The sequence below is a fragment of the Capsicum annuum genome, chromosome 7 (genome assembly GCF_002878395.1).
Source record: "Capsicum annuum cultivar UCD-10X-F1 chromosome 7, UCD10Xv1.1, whole genome shotgun sequence".
NCBI classification, from domain to species: Eukaryota; Viridiplantae; Streptophyta; class Magnoliopsida; order Solanales; family Solanaceae; genus Capsicum; species Capsicum annuum.
In genome coordinates, this window is record NC_061117.1 from 219,402,111 (window position 1) to 219,425,228 (window position 23,118).

The 23,118-nt window shown below is 32.0% G+C and overlaps 1 protein-coding gene across 1 annotated transcript; it reads left to right on the top strand.

Annotated features, from left to right (window-relative positions):
- The first annotated feature begins 12,404 nt into the window (after positions 1-12,404).
- LOC107878595 (epidermis-specific secreted glycoprotein EP1-like) lies at positions 12,405-13,540 on the top strand. The gene is given in 1 exon segment (NM_001325115.1): positions 12,405-13,540. A coding segment is annotated over 1 exon segment (891 nt). The 5' UTR covers positions 12,405-12,409; the 3' UTR covers positions 13,301-13,540.
- Positions 13,541-23,118: the final 9,578 nt, after the last annotated feature.

Consider the following 23,118-nt stretch of genomic DNA (forward strand, 5'->3'; position numbering starts at 1 on the left):
AGGTTTTGGGGCACTGGGAGGACGGGAAGGGAGATTAACTGATTCAGATCTAACGTTAGCATCTCCTACTGCGGATGTCTCAGCAATATTTTCATTATCTTCGTCTAAATTAACCGCATCTACTTCATTTTCTTCTTCTATACCGTAATTTTTCTGAGCTTCTACATAATCCATATCGTGAGCACCTACACCTATTTCTTCCTCAAAAGGTGTACCAAGCGGTACCGGAGGCGAAGGCACACGGGTATATCTACTACTTGAACTACCTCTACCGCTAGTAATTCGCTTTTTACTACCACTACCGCTTTCGGGACAAAAAATTTTAACACCTTTAGTAGCGAGGTTTCTTAATTTATCCATAATATAAATTAAATTAAACTAAAAATATTCAAAATACACAAATATAATAAAATTAAATATTAAACAATTAATACAATAAATAAAAATTAAACGTAAGAGATGAAACGACAATACCAAATTTTGAAAGTATCCGAAGATTGCGACTTTAGAAACTTTCGCTCGTACTTTGTAAACGAAAAATTAAAAAATTAAAGTGAACACTTTAAGAAATTAAATATATTGAATATTTGAGAATTGAGATTTGAGAGAGAATGAGATTTGAGAGAGTGAAAAATTGTGTGAAAAATGATTTGAAGTTGTAGGGTATTTATAGATTTTTTTTTTTTTTGGATTAAAAAATATTTTTTAAATTTTTTTTTTTTTTTAATAAATGGGCCCAAACTAGCCGTTTGGACCCAAAAACGGCTATATAGCCGTTGGGCCAACGGCTAGTTTGGCCCAAAAGCCAAAATCTCATTTTTTAAAAAAAATTTATCCGGGCCGAGCCGGTTAACCGGCGGGCTTGGACCGGGCTTGGTTCGGACCGGGCTAATCCGGGCCCATTTTAAAAAATAACCGGCCCGGGACCCGAAATCCTAAAGCCCTAGGGCTTATCGGGCCGGATTAGTTATGAGGGCCGGAGCGGATCGGGGCGGCCCGGCCCGGCCCACTTGACACCCATAGGTTGGGGGTATTTGGTCATTTTTTCTTTAAAATTACTTTACTTTCTCTCCTTATTAATATACATAACATAACCAATATATATATAACATTTTGTGTATGTGTTTAGATTTTTGTAATATATTTAAGAAGTTAAATTTTTTTTATAATATTGAAAACATAAGTTATGTATTTGTGTAATTTTCAGATTTTTGGCTTGGGTGAAAAACTGTTGAGGCGGCTGGATAAGGTAATTAAAAGTTGCATTCTCATTTGCCCCCACCCCCACTCCCACAAAGAATAAAGGCAAAACTCTATAGGTCCCAACATAAAATCAATCATTTTTGTTTGTTATGAATCATTCCTAATCCTAATCCTGATCCTAATCCACATTAATAATTATTGGATCGACAAGAAGTAACAAGATTAAAAAACTTTCACAAAAATTGATTTCAAATTTAAATTTACTTAGAAACTAGTTAAAAAAAGAAAATTTTCTGTTTCTATTCTAAACTATATACGAAATTGCTAAAATACATCGAATTATAGGAGAGTCCTATTACCCCCATTGACTAATTAAAATCATATTTTTGACAAACTTAGTGCCTACGTGGCACATACGTGGACCTTCAGTATGTTGATTCACTGATGTGTTACGTATGTGTCACGTAGGCCGTAAGATTGTCAAAAATACAATTTTAATTAGTCCAGAGATAATAGGATCCTCCTAAAGTTCGGATGTGTCTCAACAATTTCGTGTATAGTTCAGGATAAAAACAGAGTATTTTTCCTAAAAAGAATAAGGAATTAGAAATAAAAACTATTCAAATTGTCATGAAAAAAATCGTTTGTTCCTCTCATCTTTTCTTTAATATGTGAAACTTTTTATTTCCTACTACTTATCTTCTTCCTCTATTTATTACTTATTAGATTCCTCTTTAGTATTACTCATTATCATTTTATTGCTCCTGCAGTTGGAATGTGAATTTCGTAAGTATAATATATTTTAGTACTGTGCCAATAAATTTGAAGTATTACACTGCTAAAATAGAGAAGAAACTTAAAAAAAAATAATTTTATAATTTTAAATTAAAGATATGAATATGCTAAAATATTCTCTAATATTGTATTCTTAAATATATTATATAAAAATTAAACTTAAAAAAAAATAATATTTTTTGAAATCATTTAAAAAAAATAAGATAAATAATTTAAAATAAGGAATTGCTTTATTTATTGGGAAGTGGATTATCTCCAACCACGACTATATAGGATCAACATCAAAAGGCATATTCTGAACTATTATTATTCGAATTCTAGTTCTAGAAAGTAGAAACAAATTACATTGGCTGTACCAAAGTACTTTTTGAGGTTCAGTTAACAAAGTTTAGACATTCTATCAAACTTACATTAAAGATCAGTATATCCAAATAATTAGAAGCTATATATAAGGTTACTATTACTACTGCAATAATATATGCAGTATACTTTCATAAAATAAAATTTAAAAAAGATAAATATACACGGTTCTAAAATTTTAATCTCCCAATTCAAGATTAAAAATATTTAGACAAGGGCATAGTATAAAAACAACAGATATTAATATAACAAATATTATCAAAAATAAGACTATCATAAAATAACACTACAATCGATCTAAGACAATAACAATTATCAAAACTCCACGACAAGACATTACAGTCTAGAAGTATAGCTCTATGGGCCTATGGCTACTAGCACATATATCAAAACAAAATACTCCTATCTATTAGACGTGCAAAAATACACTTTTTTTTATTATTCTTTTATCTTAATTCACATCCACGGCATCTTTAGTTCATGTACTCATTATTACTCTGAATCACATTTCTCAATTATAATAATGACAAAAGAAAATGGCCAAAATCCCCCAACCTTTACCTCAAATCTCAACTACACGCTTATACTTTGCAAGGGTCCTATGACCCTCCCTGAATTATTTTAAAATGAAATTATTATACCTCTAAAAAGTCACAACCACATCTTCACTGAAGGGTGAAATCCACGCGTTTGACCGGCCAAATTTTTCTTTTTCAAATTTTTTAGTTATTATTTCTCCTTATCTTCCACCATTTTCAATTTTACAAACCCAAATTAAAATTTCATCATTCTCACCAAAAAAAATATCAATATTTTTGAATCATCATCTAATCTATATCATTAAATGAAATTAGACAAACAAAGATAATTAAATTTCCAACAATCTCTCACATATAATTGAGTTTTATTTTTTATTTCTTAATTTCATCGTAAATTTGATAAAAGGGGGTGAGGGAGGGGTGGAGGTGGCGATGTAGGCAATGGAGGTGGGAGTTGCGGTGGCAGCTAATGGGGGTGGCGGTGGTAATGGCGGCTAATGGGGGTTGTTTTTTCTGATTTTGTCGCAATTGCGGTTAAATCGTCCATTTTGAGATTCTGCTTTTGGTCAATGAAAATGTTTAATTCTACATTGCTAGATGGAAATTCATCTTTGTTAACATTTTCACCACTTGGAAATATTTGAATAACACCCGAATTCACAAGGGAAATAAATTCTTGAACACTACACCATTGTTTATCCGAAATTGACTTAGAGATAGCTATTTTATTACTCAATTTCTCAGTGTTGTAGGTTGATCTAGCTACAGATTCTTTTGGGTTAGGTGCGCAAGATCAATGCGCTCCTCTTAAGTACCATCCGGTCGCCAAAAAAGTTTCATCGGCGACTGTGAAGCCATTCCGGTGGAAAACAGTAGAGAAATTTTTAGAGAGAATTGAGATAAAATTCATAATTTGAACTAAAAGATTCGCTTGGATTGAAGTGTGGTGAAAAATAACATAATATGGATAATACAGTGTTGTCTTAAAGATTCTTAATTTTTTTGATGTTAGATTCTTAATTCTTGAAATTTCGACAAAATTTTGAAAAAATTGGACAATGACAAAAAAGAAAAAATTGAAGATTTATATGGAGAGAAAATGAAGGAATGTGAAGTAGTGCTCAAATAGTGGGAACGGTGAAAATGTTGATGATGTTGGCGGCATTGGTGAAATGGTGGTGGAGAGATTTTGACCATGATAGCCATTGAAGAGTTGTTGAAGCTTTTTATTTTACGAGGAGAATATTTTGGGATGGTAAAATGTGATGAAGAAAGAGTTCTTGGATGCCATTGTTTGAAAGAAGAAGAAGAAGAAAGAAAGAAAAAAATAATTAAAAATAAATTAAAAAATATTAAAAATAATTTTTTAATAAATAATTTTTGCTTGCACTCTCTTACCATGTCAGCATTCAGAGGGATAATAATTTCACTTTAAAATAGTTCAGGGGTTATAGGACTCCGCAAAGTGTAGGTGTATAGTTGAAATTTGGGGTAAATATTGGGAGGGGGAGGGGAGCTTTTGACTATTTTCTCTGATAACAATGGTGTTTATTTGACTCTTTGTACCCATGAATTGGTCCATGAGTGACAACGGGCACCAGGCCATGGCCCATGGGTGATGGCCTTTGGATATCGACCCAGTGGTTGCGCCATTTAGCGTCAATTCATTTCTCTCTCTGGTCAATTTTAATTATCGTGCTTATTAAAATAATTAATTTAAAATATATTCTTTATTTTTTAATTTATTTACTATTTTAAAAGTAATTTCAGTTTTACTTATCATTTATAACATTTCTCATCCAAAAAAGACAAGGGAGGAGTTACTTTAGAAAATCAAGATACAATATGAAAATTATCTCAAATATACTTATTAGATTGTTAATTACAAGTTATAACATAACTTTTCAATAATTACCAGACTAAAGAAATAATTACAAGCTATAGCAACTTTTGAAAAAAATATTTTTTATTAAATATTTGAAAATCAATATTTTAATATTTATTATTTATGTTATTTCCTTATATCTAGCATTTAACATTTATCACTCTTAATTAAAGTTTTAGATAATTATGGCAAGTTAAAGTATCAATGTTTTTAATTTTTATTTTAATAATTAAGTATTAACGTTTGTTCATAATTTAAGGAGTCTTATGTAGTAAATATTTTTTAAAAGTTAAGAACTGTTTTTTTACTTTTTATTATCTCTTCTAGATTTTTTTTTCATGTTTTACTGTCTTTAATTACTAATAGAGTTCTTATATTCTTACCTTTTTTTAACATCTTTTAACTTTAAAAAAGAACTGATTTCATTATTTTAACTTTATTTCAAAAATCATTCACGTTTTACGGGGTATTTTTAGCTAAAATCGTGCGCAAGCTCTTTTACTTTTTACCAACTACCAATAAAACTTTTAAAACTCATTATTGTTCAAACTAGATCTTTTACTCATATGCAAGATCTTTTACTTTCAACTTATTTTCCCTTCGTTTTAAGTATGGTTTTTGGTTTTTCAACACACACTCGCTGTTGAAGGTTGGATTAATAGCTTACACAACAACTATTTCACAACATTTCGTTTTGAGTTGGTTTCACAATAGCTATGTTGATAGTCGTTACATCACAAATTATATCCACACGTTCTTCTTCAACTTCTTTAAAATCTGGACTTAGGCCTCATTTGTTTGCACTTAATGGAGATCTGAAACTGAATAGTTCAAACTTCAGACCATTAAGTGCATTTATTTTTAATTAAGATTTTAGCTCTTAATATGTCTGAACATGTCTTAATCATTCAAATCTAGAATCAAGTCTTAATAGGTCATCATTCAAATCTAGAACCAAGTCTTAATAGGTCTAAAGAGATATTCTGGTGTTGGATAATATTCACCACTCTATTCATAATTAGCAGTCACCACCACTAACCACCTCTGTTACCGCCACCACTGTTAACCACCACTAACCACCTCCACCATCTACAACAAATATCACTACCAACCATTATTATCAACCAATACCACAACTACTACCTCTACTATTCTAATTATATTTATCGCCACCAATGCTGTCAACAGCACCACCATGATCGACCACTACCGACCAATCCCTACTACCGAGCAACTCATCTATCACAACTAGCACCACCACAACACCACTAACTATCACTAATACATCACAATCTCCACACAATTTTCGGCCACCATTGTCACTAGTAACGTCACCTCTACCACCACTTTAACCACTACCATCACTACAATTTATCTCTACTAACGACCATCTCCACCATCACAAAAAACAACATCTCCAACAAGCACCAACACATCGTCATCCATGATGTATTCATGTTTCACCTAACACAATCAACACCTCAAACTACTAACATCAAGCAACGTTACATCACAACCACCACCACCACCATCAATCGCCACCATCATAACAATCACTACAATACGAATCATCACAATTATCACTACTAACATTTTTAATCACTAACATCAATCATTGTCACCACAATCACCATTATAAACCATCTCCACTATTACTAACAAAGATAAATATTTTTTTCTCAATCAAACAATAATTTTGCTGTATAAAATTACATACTTTTCTAATAAATAATTATTTTTTTATTTGAATTGTATTTTTTATTTTATTATATATACAAATGAAAAAAATTTGCACATTTAGATATTGAAAAATAAACTATTTTAATCATTCAATTTTCAGATCTAGAGACAACATCTTAATCATTTAGATGTACATTCAGACTTCTGAATCTTAAAAAAAACAAATGCATCCTTAACCCGATCAAACGAACACAATCTTTTGAAAATAGCTTTCTCCGTTTCAGATTTTTTTCGTTACAACTCTGTTGTCCAACATAAACAATTGCTCCATCAGTTTGGTGAATTAGATAGTCCGATATATCCATAGCTGTAATGTACAATGAATATTTTAAGAAAAAATCAACAACCGTTTTCTTCTGTTCCAGATAGACCTTCACACTCATGTCATTGTGTATGACCATAGTTGGGCATCTATCACTTATTATGTATCTCATTTCAAGTTTATTTGATGTTGTGTTTATCATCAGCTTTGTAGCGGTTGCTTCTACTAATCCTTTGTAGTTTGTAGTTGCATCATACATAGTCGTATCAATACCAAAGTCCCTCGGTATTCCTGTTTAAACAATAATTTTTTTACTTTTCATGCAATTGATAAACATACACAAAATCAAATCATCATCACATTGTATAAAATTCAACAATGTAACAATAGAGAATTGAAGAAACACACCAAAAAAATTCTTTATATTTGTTTTGAATGGATAATATCCATTTTCAATAAAAAATTTAACATACCTGACGAATCTCATCTCCCTCCATGACTATCATGATTGAATGCAAATTATTAGAATTCATATTTTTTATCAAAACAAATACTTATTTTTGCTTTTCTTTCAAATAATAATCCTCATCAATTTGTTAGAAGAAACCGAAATTACATTGTTTTTGTTTACTTCCAGAATTTAATCGTGTACAAAGAGGAAGGTAGTGTATGAAGATGGAAATTCTTAATCCAAGCATTAAAAGTGGAGAAAATAAAAACGGTACTTGAGGGATTTGGGGGTGAATTAATATCAGTAATTATGGTTAACTATATTTAAGGAAGGAATATTGTATATTAGTTGTATTAAATCTTTATTTTTCTTTTCATTAATTACTTTTTTGCATTTGAAAAAAAAAAAAAACCTTTTTAACTATTTTTTTTAAAATGAAAGTTGCTATAACTTGAAAACTTAAAAATTTTGTTATAACTTGTAATAACCAATCTAATAAGTTTATATAGTTAATTTTTTCATAAATAATTTATTTTCACGTTCCTCTTATCTACTTTTTACCCCTCCTAAAAGCTCCCACCTTCTCGCTCTTTGATGACTCAAATTCATACTTTTAAAATTGAAAGTGAGGTTATTTATCATTTTGGGCAATTTCGTCTTGTCCACTTTTCTCTTACTCAAAAAATAGGGAGAAAGAATAGTACTATTATTTATTAGATTGGAATTAAGTAGAATTAAAAATAATTTAATCAAACTATCTTTTTATAACACTAACATACTCAATATAACATCATAAAATAAAGTCTGAAAAAAATAGAGTTTATGTAGCTCTATCCTCACTTCAGCGCTAAAAAAATTATTTTCGATAAACCCCGATCGACTCACTCAAAACTGTAAAAAAAAAATAAAAAAAAAATAATAGTAATAGTTAACAGAGAAACGCAGCTGCCAGAAGCCCACTCATTGATGACGACAGTGCCACTTGGGTCTTATGTGTATTCTATGGCAGCCACTTCTAAATTTTATATCTTAAAGCTTTGACCAGAGATATGATTGAGATGGGGAGTCAAAAAGTTTAAAATCATCTATTATATATTTTCTCAAGATTATATTTGATAAGTACATAATGTTCTGTGTTATTATATTGATCTGGAAGGGCCCATAACTCATAAAAACCCCATAAAGTAATGACAAATGTTTAGGACCTTGTGGCAAGATCTAAAGTACGTAGATTTCTTGTTTCCTATTACTATCTAGAAACTTTGAATTTATTACCCACGTAACTTGTCATTCGAAAAGATGAGGAAAACAATGATTTGATTTTGTAAGCAGACTCAGCACAATTATCTTAGAAGAATTTAAGTTACATATATTAACATTGTAATTTTTATTTTTTTTTTAATACTAGTGTTCGGGGTTGCTTCTTATTTCTTATCTCCTATTTTTATTAGTATTGCCTTTATTTTCGTGTCTCCCTTATCATCTATTTTTATTATTTTTTATTTCTTATTTCGATTATGCCACACATTCTGTTTCATGTAGTATTATGACCTTATTTTACTATTCTTTATCCTGAGCCGGGGGTCTATCGGAAACAGTCTTTTTACTTCTTCAGAGATAGCGATATGGACTGCATATATTTTACATTCCCCAGGCCTCACTTGGTGGGAATACACAGGGTTTGTTGTTGTTGTTGTTATGATTGTGTAGTTTAGTTAAGTAGTACCTATAATTATCTAGTAATCTTTCTAATATTGTATAAATATTATTCATTTATTTGTACAATCAGTACACTCTTAAAATTTGTATCAGTAAAAAGCTCCGATGTGAGATAGAAAAAGCAGAAGAAAAAAATGCAGGGATATATGCATGATAGGGAAATATACAGTTGCACTTCTCTTGAATCCTTCTAAAATTATCATTCAAAATTTACATTTATAAATTCACGTCAAAAATATTTGTACAAATAAATTAGAAAATATCCTCTGTTTTTATTATTTGTGAATGGTTGAATTTTTTTGACATAAAGAAAAAATCAAGTATGGAGATAAATGAGGTTCATATGTGCAAATATAATTGTAATATTTCTAAAAAAATAATTAAATCTCCTTATATATAATTTGTGGCTCCATCGCTAAATATAATAAGCAATAAGCTCTAAGTATTAGTATTACAGCATTGTGGCAGAGAATTGAGTAGATGACATCGTGATTCATGCACATGCACTTTAATGTTATAAGGGAAAAGAGATTATTTCTATCCCATACTATGTAAAGAAAAGTCTAAGTCACATCTAAATTATATAACTGATCTATTACACACCTTAATTATATAAAAGTGATATTATTACCTCCCCGCGACCCCCATTCTAAAGCGCGTGTGTTACACTTATTTTAGGCGCGTCCAGCCTATTAAATAATAAAAGTAAATGGCTAAAAATATTAAGGGAAAATACATCATTTCCACCCCAAACTATAATAGAAAAATTGAATCCACACTTAAACTATATAAGTGACCTATTACACACCTTAACTATAAAAAAGTGATACTTTTTATTGACGTGGTGCTGACGTAGCAGCGCGTGTAAAACACTACACCACATGCAAGTGGTGGTAGCCTGACAGGGTGTAAATAGTAGGGTGTAAATAGTTTTACTTTTTTATAGTTTAGGTGTGTAATAGGTCACTAGTATAGTTTAGGTGTGGCTTCGACTTTTTGGGTACAGTTTGGGGTGGAAACGATGTCTTTTCCCATGTTATAATTAATCATGCTCGACTTTGGAATATTAGTTTAATAATTTAATAACAAAAACCGATAATTCAGTACCAGAAAAAAGCCAAGGTGGAATTGTCGTTGTCCATGCATGGGCTTCTAGTATTTTCTCCGTTTAGGTACTCCTCCGATTTAAATTAGTTATCATGATTTCTAAAATTGTATCTCAATGATTTGTCATTTTTAATATTCCAGATAAAATTAGTTATTTTTAATAATAATTATTTTTAAAGATTAAAAATATTCTAATAAATAGAGATTATATCTCCGGAGTAATTAGAATTAGTATGGTCATTCCATGGTGCTTGTTGTCTCCCATGGACCAGTTCAGGGATGAGCTGGAGCCAAATAATTTTTTAAAAGCTTTTCAACAGTCAAATAAACAATGCCAAAGTCAAACAAACCCGTTATGTTTCGATTTGAATGAAACTCTTTTTATTCTGAAATAACAATATCAAAGTCAAACAAACTCGTTATGTTTCGTTTTGCATGTAACTCCTTTTATTCTGAAATAATGTTAAATAATTTGATTATCATTTATTTTGTACTACTTTCATTAATTTCTACTTAAACATTAGGAGTAACTTAAATGAAATACTTGTTCTCTTTTCAACCATAATTTTATTTCATCATCTTTAAAATATGCAACAACAATAAAAAGCAAATTACAACTAATTGCATTCTGGATAAGTTGTAGCCACATAGGTGTTACAAAGATCGGTGGTTGTTGGCTATTTTCAATTTGTAATATAAAAATTGTCTAGTTGAAAGTGAAAGATTTCCTTGGTTTAGGACAAAATTATGATTGATTTCTATGTCCACGTAGCTTGATTATGCAAATTAATTTGGAAAACTGATATGAAACGGCAGCAATCTTTTTTTCTTCATGTTTGGCTTGACGTATTTCTTAAAAAATAGTAATAAACAAAAAAATAATTTTAATATATCACACTATTAATTATAATATAATTTAAATATTGGAAGATGAATAATATTTAATAATAAAAATAAAATAAATTAATTTTTGAATTAAACAAGTAAATATGAACGTGAGTAATTTCTCCAAGAGCTGCCTCAATCCTTTTTTATCGGAAGACTAATGTCGGAGACAAGTGGCATAGGTCGACTTTATCAAAGCAAGGAACACTATCTCACTTTACTTTTCACATTTTTTGTGGTGAGCACCAAAAAGGAAATTTGTAGAGGTTGATTGGTTTAGAGAAGAATATTATGTTTGGTTGACTATAAGTTATTTTGAAATTAGATATCTCAGAATTAATTATTTTATTTTTAAGATAGAATAAAAATAATATTATATTTTTTAGATAATTAATTTTGGAATGAATTGTTCCATACATTATATATATATATATATATTTCAATCAAACATGAAATAAGTTTATCCAGAAATTAATTTCGATATTAGTTATTCTTATTCCTTCTACCAAATGATTCCTAAAGATTATGATAAAGTGATAAATAATTTTTCTTTAATCTTTAATTAGATAGTTTTGATTTGAGCTTTAGAAAATAGATCACATTAGTATTGGGTATGACGGGTTTTAACTTTGAAGTAAAAAAGGTTTCAGTTCGAACATAAATTAATTGGATCACAAAATTTGTACTTCCTACATTTCATATTAGTTGACCTTCTTTTTAAAAATATTTGTTTTAATTTAGTTATTTCTTTGATGAAATCAAGAGGGTTTTATTATGTTCTTTCAATACTACACCCTCAACATTAAATGACTAAACAAAATGTATTTACTCAAATTTATATTTTCAAAGCATAATTAATAAGGTTAATTTGATAAAATAAATTTCTAATTAATATTTTCTTAATGAGTGTGTCAAATTCATAAAGATCAACTAATACAAAATGAAGGAAGTACTATTGAATAGCTGTCACGTTATTATATAGGTACTGAAAATTATATTTTCAAGAGTAATAATCACGTAAGCTATGTTTATAAAGTTAAGTGACTTAAAATACAATAAATACGAGGGACTATAAAGGTCAATTATTTAAAATTAAATGACTTTCTTGATGAGACAATAAAATTGAGTCACTACATGAATATAAGGTCAATAAATGCAGCATGTACCTGTACTTTTTACTCATATCCAGTTGCTTCCCCGTACACCGTAAACTCATAATTATGCGAACAGCACCTCAACATTGACTGGTTTTCAATTGACAACCCAACTTGTGTATTATTAATTGGAGTATACATTTATGATCATAGTATATTACTTTATTATATCTTGTCAATCAAAAAATCTTAACGATTCAGATTAACAGAATATATAACTAATATAATTATCCTTGCCCATTCATCTATAAATACCAAGGGCAAGAGCCAATACATCATATCAATTATCCAACAACTAAGATAAGAAACATGTCTCCTTCATGGACTACACTTTTTGTCTCTCTATTTCTTTTCTCCCAAATATTTTCTTGCATTGCCCAAGTTCCAGCTGAAAACACCTTCAAATTCGTCAACGAAGGCGAATTAGGACCTTATATTGTCGAATACAGCGCTGATTATCGCGTTCTTCGTATCGCCACTACTCCGTTTCAGCTCTGTTTCTACAACACAACACCTAATGCATGGACACTAGCGTTGCGAATGGGCACCGTCCGTTCTGAATCACTCATGCGTTGGGTGTGGGAAGCTAACAGGGGAAACCCCGTTAAAGAAAACGCCACTTTCACTTTTGGGACAGATGGAAATCTCGTATTGGCTGATGCCGACGGTCGAATTGCATGGCAAACAAACACGGCCAATAAGGGCGTGACAGGGTTCAAGTTGTTGCCTAACGGTAACATGGTGCTACATGACTCCAAGGGAAAATTCCTCTGGCAGAGTTTCAACTATCCCACGGATACTTTACTAGTGGGCCAAACACTACGTTTGTCCGGCCCAAATAAGCTCGTGAGCCGGGCTTCGGTGAAAAACAATGCGAACGGGCCTTATAGCTTGGTGGTGCAGCCAAGATTGTTTGGTGTCTACAAGGGGACTAAGCTAGATGTCGAATTAGCTTGGTTCAATTATGGTAATAGCACTTTGGAATCAGTAAAATTGAATGCTGGGAATCAAAGGCTGAAATTGGATTATAGATTGGCAAAATCAACAAAGAGAAGTTCACATGTTATGGCTTTTGTCAATTACAACACAACATTGACATATCTTAGACTAGAAATTGATGGAAATCTCAAGGCCTACACTTTTGTTCGAGATGAAGAAGCAGATGAATTCCGTTGGAAGGTAACTTACAGCAGGATTTAAAAAATGTTTTTCGTTAAAAGTCTGTGTACACACTATTATCTCAGACTCCGACGTTACACGAACATGTTATTGTTGTAAGGATTAGTGTCCAGTATAATAAGTGGATAAAGCGAGTGGGTCCACAGCTAGTCCAATAAATTAGTTGTAATTCCTATTTTATCTTCTGTTTCTAAAGTTGTATTTTGGTTGAATTAAGAATGTATTTTATTTTGATATTACTAGTATTATTTTTGGATTGAATTGAAAGGTGTGTGTCGTTATGTTTTCTTTTGTTATATTTATGAAAGAACCTTTTAACAGGGAGATCTCGATGACATGTTAATTTTCTCTTAATCTAATGAACAATCGTTTAGTGCAATATATTTAATTTTCTTTTCCTTCTTCAAAATTGAAGGAGAAGTGAGGGTAAAAAATAAATTGTGTTAAGTGAGAGTAAAAAATAAATTGTGTTCTACAGTCAGAATCGATTCTTTTATATAGGATCAGACCATCAAATCAGTGACGTAGTTGTTAAAAGGTATATTACTTGCTGGAACGACGTGTTACATGACTTACATCAAACAAATGCATGATATTTATTTGAATATATGTACATATAACTATCATTTAATTATGATTAGATAATATATATAATTAGTTGGGAAAACAATCAAATATGTCCTTTAAACTTTGAGAAAATGTATAGATGTACCATCCATTAAAAGTTTAGCTCACTAATGCTATTGCTTTCAATTTTCAAGTCTTGGGTTATATATACTCTTGTTGTCTAACTTTTGGATCATATATACCCCTATTATCAAGTTTTAGGTCATATATACCCATGTTGCTGTTAATTGCCTTACTAAAATTTCCAACCCCTTTTTTCCTTCTTTTTTTTTTTAAAGAAATCATATTTCCGCATCTCTTGTTTATTGTCATATCGCGTATAATTAAATTCACCTCTTCTTCTACACATTAACCAATAACCATCCATCAAATGCTCTTATATACCTCACAATTTCTTTGATTTTTCTCTAATTTGCCGAAATTTCTTTGTTGTGTTTTTCGATGCTTGCATAACCCCAAGAATAATCAAGTAAAAAATGAAAAAAAGTCAAGAACACCCCATAAAAACTCAATGCAAAATTGCGATAAAAATCAAGAATTAAAGTACTCACCAACTGTAAATTATTTAGTATCATATCAATGACTTCTTCTTTCACACCACCATCAATTCCAATATCAAGAATAAGAAGAATAAGAAAAATTCAAGTGAGAAATTGCGATGTAGAAGTGTAAAAGAGGCAACTCATATAAAGACAACAAAAATAAGCTGTCAATTAAGAGGATATCTTTTGTACGTACATACGTACGTACGTACGTACGTATGTATGTATGTATGTATGTATGTATGTATGTATGTATGTATGTATGTATGTATGAGAGAAACGGTTCTGCAAGAATCTGAAAATACAACAAAAGAGTTTCGACAAATTAGAGAAAATCCAAAGAGATTGTGAGGTATATGAAAGCATTTGACGGACGTTCAATGTGTAGAAGAAGGGTGGATTTAATTATATATAGTTGCAATAAAAAAATAAGGTGTCAAATATAATTTTTTAAAGAAAAAAAGTGGGTTGAAAAATGTTAGCAAAGCAATTAACTGCGATAGGGATATATATGACCCAAAACTTAGCAACAAGGGATATATATGATTTAAAACTTAACAACAGGGGTATATATGAACCAAAACTTGAACGGCAAGGGCATTGATAAGCCAAACTTTTAACGATGAATATATCTGAACATTTTCGCAAAATTTAAGGGCATATTTAATCATAATAAATTGTATTCATTTAATGAAATATGCCCAAACCTCCTTAATCAAAAAATTACATTATACATAAAGTTAAATTTGAATTATAAGAAATTATGATTTTCATGAACCCTCAAAACAATTGAAGACATAGCTCAATGGTCAAGCGGGTTCATGCCATTGCTAACGTTGCGGGTTTGATTCTCTCTTGCAGATGTTTTTGTAGCTTTTTAAAAGTTCCCCTTTTTCACTTCTTGTTCTATTTAATGAGCATTTTTGATCTTTTTCATTCTAACTGGCAATTGAGCCTCACTAACCGAAACTAGTTAGTCAATTTAATTCATTTGTATGTATTTATTATTTTCTTTTAACAGTTATTTGTTTTCTATTTTCTCAAATATAAATATTGGGCATAAAATATTTTGTACAAAATTTTTGCGTAATTGGAATAAAAATATTTCAGTTTTTACCTTTTTCGATGTTTTTAGTACTAGTTTAAAGTCATAGCTGAATTTATATAATTTTCAAACCCCCACAAAAAAGTAAATAAATTACTATGCATCTCTCTTTTTATACGTTTTATGTCATCTATGTTCAAAATAATTTCATATATTTGACTAATTCTACATTGTATACAAAAATTTTGTAGTATTTGTCAGTTTTTACTGATTAGTTTATCAAATAACATAGCTCATTCTTTTAAACAATACTTTATCATTCAATATATTAATATTGATGTTCTTCAATATGTTAGAATCGGGCAGAATAAAGCAAATCACAAGTAAAAGAAAAGCAAGAACAACACAACAGATTTACGTGAAAACCCTTGCGAAAAAAATCACGAACAGAGGCAGAGGAATTTCACTATGAAAGGAGAGAAGTACAATATGGAGAATGTGTGTATTTTCAGAATACCCAAAATAACCCACTAAATGCACTTGTATAATACGTGCATACAAATAAGTCCTAGGCCCCAAAACATAAAGGTCCATACCGCGGGGGCTTTGCCCACGCACTCCCGTCGAGATCAATGGTGGGCTCCGAGATCGGGCCGATAGGCCCGATCCCTACGCAACCACCACAGACCCCATACAAAAAAAATAAATAAAATTACACCGCGAAACTTTCTGGTCCGGATCAACAAAATTTGGGTCACAACTCTAACAATCTCCACCTTGACACGAATTCTAATTCAGAACTCAAATCCATTTTAAGACAAAATCTCCACCTCTTCCACAGAAATTCCTAAGGGCACATCTTAACAGATAACACTAACCAAGTCCAAACAATGCTCAAACTTGGCACTTGGTAGTGTCTTGGTCATTATATCAGCAGGATTATCATGAGTACTAATCTTACTCACCATAATACCACTACGAGCAATAATTTCACGCACAAAATAATATCGAACATCGATGTACTTTGTCCTCTCATGAAACATCTAATCTTTCGTAAGGAAGATAGCGCTCTGACTGTCGCAAAAGACTGAAGTAATCTGAAAGTCTTTGCAAAGTTCACCAAACAGACCCTTTAACCAAATAGCTTCCTTGAAAGCCTCTATAATAGCCACATACTTTGCCCTAGTAGTTGACAAAGCAACCGTAGTCTGTAAGGTAGCCTTCCAACTAATAGCACAATCACCAATGGTAAAAACATAGCTTGTAAGGGATCTCCTTTTATCATGATCTCCTGCAAAATCAGAATCAACATACCCGATTACTCCATCTCTGTTTCGCCCAAACTGCAAACAAACATCAGCAGATCCATGCAAGTATCTGAAAATCTACCGAACTGCTTTCCAATGTTCTTTGCCAGAATTTGCCATGTATCTGCTAACTGCACTGACAACATAAGATAAATCTGATCGAAAACACACCATCGCATACATAAGAGACCCGACGGTACTAGAGTATGGAACTCGAGACATAGTCACGTTCATCATCTTTTTTTGGAGATAAAGTGGCCGAGAGTTTGAAGTGAGCTGCCAATGGAGTACTAACAGGCTTGGCATTTTACATATTGAACCTGTGAAGCACTTTTTCAATATATCTTTTCTGACTCAAGTATAACTTACAATTCTTTCTATCCCTCAGAATCTCCATGCCAAAAATCTTTTTTGCTGCTCCTAGGTCCTCAATATCAAACTCTTTACTAAGCTGGGCTTTGAATTTTATCATCTCTTTTATATCCTTTGCTACAATCAACATATCATCAACATACAAGAGAAGATACATGAATGAACCATCACTTACCTCCTTGAAGTAGACACAACTATCGTAGCTGCTCCTCTGAAACATATGAGATGTCATAAAAGAGTCAAACCTCTTATAACACTGCCTGGGCGTCTGCTTTAAGCCATAAAGACACCCTTTCAACAAGCATACATAGTCCTCTTTTCCTGAGACTACAAAGCCCTCTGGTTGCTGTATATAGATGTCCTCCTCAAGTTCTCCATATAAGAATGCAGTTTTGATATCCAACTGCTCAAGCGTAAGATTATGCATGGCCACAATACCATGCAATACTCGAATCGAACTATGCTTTACAATTGGAGAAAACACATCTGTGAAGTCAATACCTAGAACCTGATTGTAACCTTTAGCAACTAGTCTTGCTTTGTACCTAGCATCTTCAACTCCCGATGTTCCTTCTTTCTTTTTGAATACCCACTTACAACGGACAACTTTCTTATCTTTAGGCAATCTCACCAGATCCCATGTGTTATTCTTATATAGTGATTCTATCTCCTCCTGCATAGAAATCATCCATCGACCGGAATCAGCACAGCTAACTGCCTTTGAGTAAGAAGAAGGATCTTCATCAGAATCAATACCTTCTGCTACACTCAATGCATAAGCAACCAAATCAGATTCAGCATACTTCTGAAGAGGTCTAATATCTCTTCTAGGCCTGTCTTTAGCAATAAAATATTGTGGCACCACTAGTGGTGAAGATGAAAAGTATCACTCTGTATCTCCGGGTTAGACTGAGAAGTAGGCACTAGTGTAGATTCTGCTCCAATCTGTAATTCAACATAGGTGCTTGACTTTTGCTGATTCGTGTCACTAAGTTCATCTGGAGGCGAAACACTAGATTCGAAGGGAGCCCGAAGCATGGCAAATTCATCAAACACAATATCTCTGCTAATTATAATCTTTTCATTTTCTGGATACCAAAGCTTATAACCTTTAACACCAGGCTTATAACCCATAAATAAACACTTGACAAATCTAGATTCCAACTTTTCATTATCAACATGAGCATACGCAGGACATTCAAATATCCTCAAATCAGAATAACTAACAGGAGAACCAGACCATACCTTTTGTGGAGTCTTTTTATCAATCACGACTGAGGAAGAGCGGTTAATAAGAAGACAAGCTGTGGAAGAATCTTCGGCCCAAAAAGACTTGGGTAAACTAGCATTACGCACCTTCTCTATTATAGTCCTATTCATTCGTTCAGCCACACCATTCTGTTACAGAGTTTGATGAACTGTCAAGTGCTTCACAATTCCTTCTGACTTGCATAGAGCATTAAATTCATTAGAACATAACTCTAAACCATTATCGGTCTGAAGGCGTTTTACATGCTTCCCTATCTGCTTTTTAATCATGGTCTTCCATCACTTGAAAGTAGGCAATACATCATTCTTTTGCTTCAGAAAGAACACCCAAACTTTTCTGGAATAGTCATCAATAATAGTCAACAAGTAATTAGCGCCTCCTCTAGAAGGTACTCTGGCAGGACCCCAGAGATCAGAATGAATGTAATCAAGTATGCCCTTAATTGAGTGGATGCCTTTAGTGAATCTAACTCTCTTCTGCTTCTCGAAAATGCAGTGCTCACAGAACTCCAATTTGGTAATATTCTGCCCATCAAGAAGTCTTCTCCTGCTTAGTTCAACCATCCCATTTTCACTCATATGCCCCAGCGCATATGCCGAAGTTTAGCAACATCACTTTCTAATAAATAGAAAGTAGAAACAGCTGCATCACCTGTACTAGTAGAGTCTTGCAGGATATACAAATTTGCAGACTTTCTCTGTCCTTTCATCACAACAAGAGCACCTTTAGTAAATTTTAGGACTTCACCTTCACCAGTGTACCTATAACCATTCGAATTAAGGGTACTCAAGGAAATAAGATTTCTCTTCAGGTCTGGGACATACCGCACATCACCAACTATCCTCACAACTCCATCAAACATCTTGATCCTGATTATTTCAAAACCAGCTATCTTATAAGGTGTGATATTTCCCATTAACACACCACCTTTAGAGACTGTTTCATATGTTGTAAACCAATCCCGATTACGACACTGTTTCATATGTTGTAAACCAATCCCGATTACGACACATATGAAACATGCAAGTTGAATCAAGAATTCAATCCTTACAGGGTTTGGGGTTACCATAAAAAAATACCAAGAGTTCTTATCACTACCGCCATCTTCAATAAAACTGGCTTCACCAGACTTCTCTGGCTGATTTTTCTTCGATTTTGGAGCTTCTTTTTTCTCTCTATTCTGTAACTTTCAACGCTCGGATTTGATATGGCCCTTCTTCTTGCAGTAATTACAGTTTTTTTTTCTGTTTCTGAATTTTGACATATTCATGTCATCACCCCCAGAATTCCTCTTACGAGTCCTTTCTCCTCGAATAATGAGACCATCTCCTTAGAGAACAACGCATCATAAACTTCATCAATCGTCAGGGTATCACAACTATATAAAATTGTATCCCTAAAGGTCATGTATGATGCAGGAAGCGAACACAACAAAATTAACCCTATATCTTCCTCATCATACTTAACCTCCAAAGTTTCTAAATCAAAGACAATTTTCTTAAATACAGATAGGTGATCCTCCAAGGACGCACCCTCAGACATATGATGAGAATAAAGTCGTTGATTGAGATGCAACTTATTTGTTAGGATTTTCATCGTACATAACGATTCCAGTTTCAACCACAACGCAGCGGTTATGGTCTCTTTCAAAACATCCTGTAGAATCTGATTGGATAAATGAAGGTGGATCTGAGATAGAGCCTTCCAATCCTTACGTCGTTTGTCCTCGTCCGACCACGATGAGGGTATCTTCTCAAACCCTAATAAAGCACCGTCCAAATCCATCTACGCGAGCACAACCCGCATCTTAACCCGCCATAACGAAACTCCGGTGTTGCGATCCAAAAACGGAATATCATACTTCATGGTTGTCATCCCCAAGAAAACAATCGAACAGTCTCTGATACCAGTTTGTTAGAATCGGGCAGAATAAAGCAAACCACAAGTAAAAGAAAAGCAAGAACAACACAACAAATTTATGTAAAAACCCTTGCGGGAAAAATCACGGGCAAAGGCAGAGGAATTTCACTATGAAAGGAGAGGAGTACAATGTGGAGAATGTGTGTATTTTCAAAATACCCAAAACAACCCACTAAATGCACTTATATAATGCGTGCATACAAATAAATCCTAGGCTCAAAAACATAAAGGTCCATACCGCGGGGGGCGAAATCAGTGGTGGGCTCCGGGATCGGGCCGATAGGCCCGATTCCTACACTACCACCACAGACCCCATTGAAAATCACAAACATAGAGCGCACCGCAAAACTTTCTGGGCCGGATCAACAAAATTCGAGTCACAACTCTAACACAATATTTCTATTTTTACTCTTTATTTGAGTATTAAAAATATATTATAATATAAATTATTCAATGCTTACACCTTTTTAAGAACCTTTCCATTAATTTTAAAAAATAAAATTTACATAAAATTAAACTTCAAAACGAAAGTAAGAAGATGCACATTATTTTTTAGGGGGCTTGCAAAGCAACACTGAAAGAAATGTTAAAAGTGCATGATAAGGTAGGTTAAATTTAGCAGGTGTTCATTTTGCTTTTATATACAATGTAATTTTTATATGTTTACTTCTTTATATATCGAATTTCTTAAACAAAAATTTAGTATTTGCCACTAGTGAAAGCTATCGAAACTTTTCCCAATTATTATAATTTTATTAAATGAGCTCCATCCATTTATACTTATGCATGTTGACTACAATGTCAGTGACGTCTCAATAAATTTAGTGGCCTAAAGTCAAGTTTTAATAAGAGGCCCTTACATATGTAAACATACGTACAAGAATACTACTATAATAATTTAGAGTTGTCTTATTTGTTCTTGCGTAGTAATTATTTTGGTGTCATATTTTTAAAATACATATAACCTTTAACTTCACAGATTAATATAATTATTAATAAAAGTAAGGACTAATTTTAGTCAATAAGATATTAGCCTTTTGCTTGCAATGCATTAACTTGGATGTTGTTGTTAAAATTTTATTTATTAATATAAAGTTTGAGTTGTTTAGTTTAAAGTTCTAAAATATTTCATGTAAAAATGAGATAATTTTTCTTTTTTTTTAGATAATTTTTTAAAATTGTATTTCATAATCTTCATTATTATTTCAAGTGAAGTTGAAATCATATAGTTTGCTATTATTAAAATTTTTGAGGCCTCAAAATTTTGGGGGCTTAAAGCAAATATTTTACTAATCTTATCCCTGAGCCACCCATGGTTGACTAGAGCTGTCAATACGGGTTGACCCATTTCATCCGGACTAGTCTACACGGGCTTTGATTTTGACGGGGCAAGTCGGGCTGGCCCATCAAAATGATGGGTCAAAAAATACCAAGCCCGCACCATTACTTTGTGGGTTGCGGGCCTCATGGGCCAACTCACTTTTTAAAAAATAATATTTTATAATTTAATTTTAGAATGTTAATAAATATAAATATTACCAGACAATATTATATAGTGTTAATACTTGTTAATCAAGTCTCCAATGTCCCAAAAATACTCCTAATATCAAAATTAAATAACTTTTGACAAGATATGCTTCGAACCAAAAAAAAAATACTAATAAATAATCTAAATAGTTGCATGTATTTGACTTACGGGCCAGTCCACACACTAGCCCAACCCACATTGCTCAAACCCCTCGAGCCACGGGCTCATTCGGGTCGGGCTAAAAAAATCATGTTGTTAAATGAACTGCAAAAACTGAAACCCAACTTCGTCAAATTACGGGTCGGATCGGACCAGTCCATTCTGACCCATATTGACGGCTCTAATGTTGAGTGGGACATCCTTAAGAAGTAAACAATAAAATGATCAACTTACTATATTACACTTTGAATATAATACTTTTATTATTTAAAAAACACACTGAAAAATAATAATCTTATTTATATTATTATTTGATGTGTTGATACCTATTATTTCTTAATTTCTTCACTATTTTTTCTAGAATTTTTTTCTTAAATCGGGTCTATAAAAAACAACCTCTTTATCTCACGTTTAAGATGTGATATGAACTACATACACTTATCATTTTCATGCCTTATTTTGTGGGAATATATTGAGGTATGTTTTTATTGTTATCGTTATACATTAAAAAATGTTATAGTTAATAATAAAAGTAACTAGTAACTGAGTAATAAATTATTTAATAATATTTTAAATTAATTAAATAAAATTGAATATCTATTTTTAGTACGATGAATAAGTAAACGTGGACACATAGAATAATTTATTTGTTGACCGTTCAAATGTTCATACTATTAATCATTGATTATTACAAAAGTTCAAAATGAACACGTTCAAGTGAACGGAAAATCTACGTTTCTTTATTTATTTTTATTCATCTATTATTAAAAAACTTTAAAAATAATAAACAATAAAAACAATTTTATTATATTATTTTTTATTAAATTTAATACTTAAAGAAATATATTAATAATGAAGAATAAAAATAAAATAAATATAAAGTAATAAATTAATTAGTAATTTTATAAACTAAATAAATAGTATTACACATTTTTATTAATACGGACAAATGAAGATCCGTGTCTTGAATTTTCCTGCTGCAGTGACCCACTGCATGCGTGCACGCAAAGAAAAATTTCACACCACTGAAGGCAGGGGCGGCTCACAGAAAATAGGCTGCCGCCTTTGG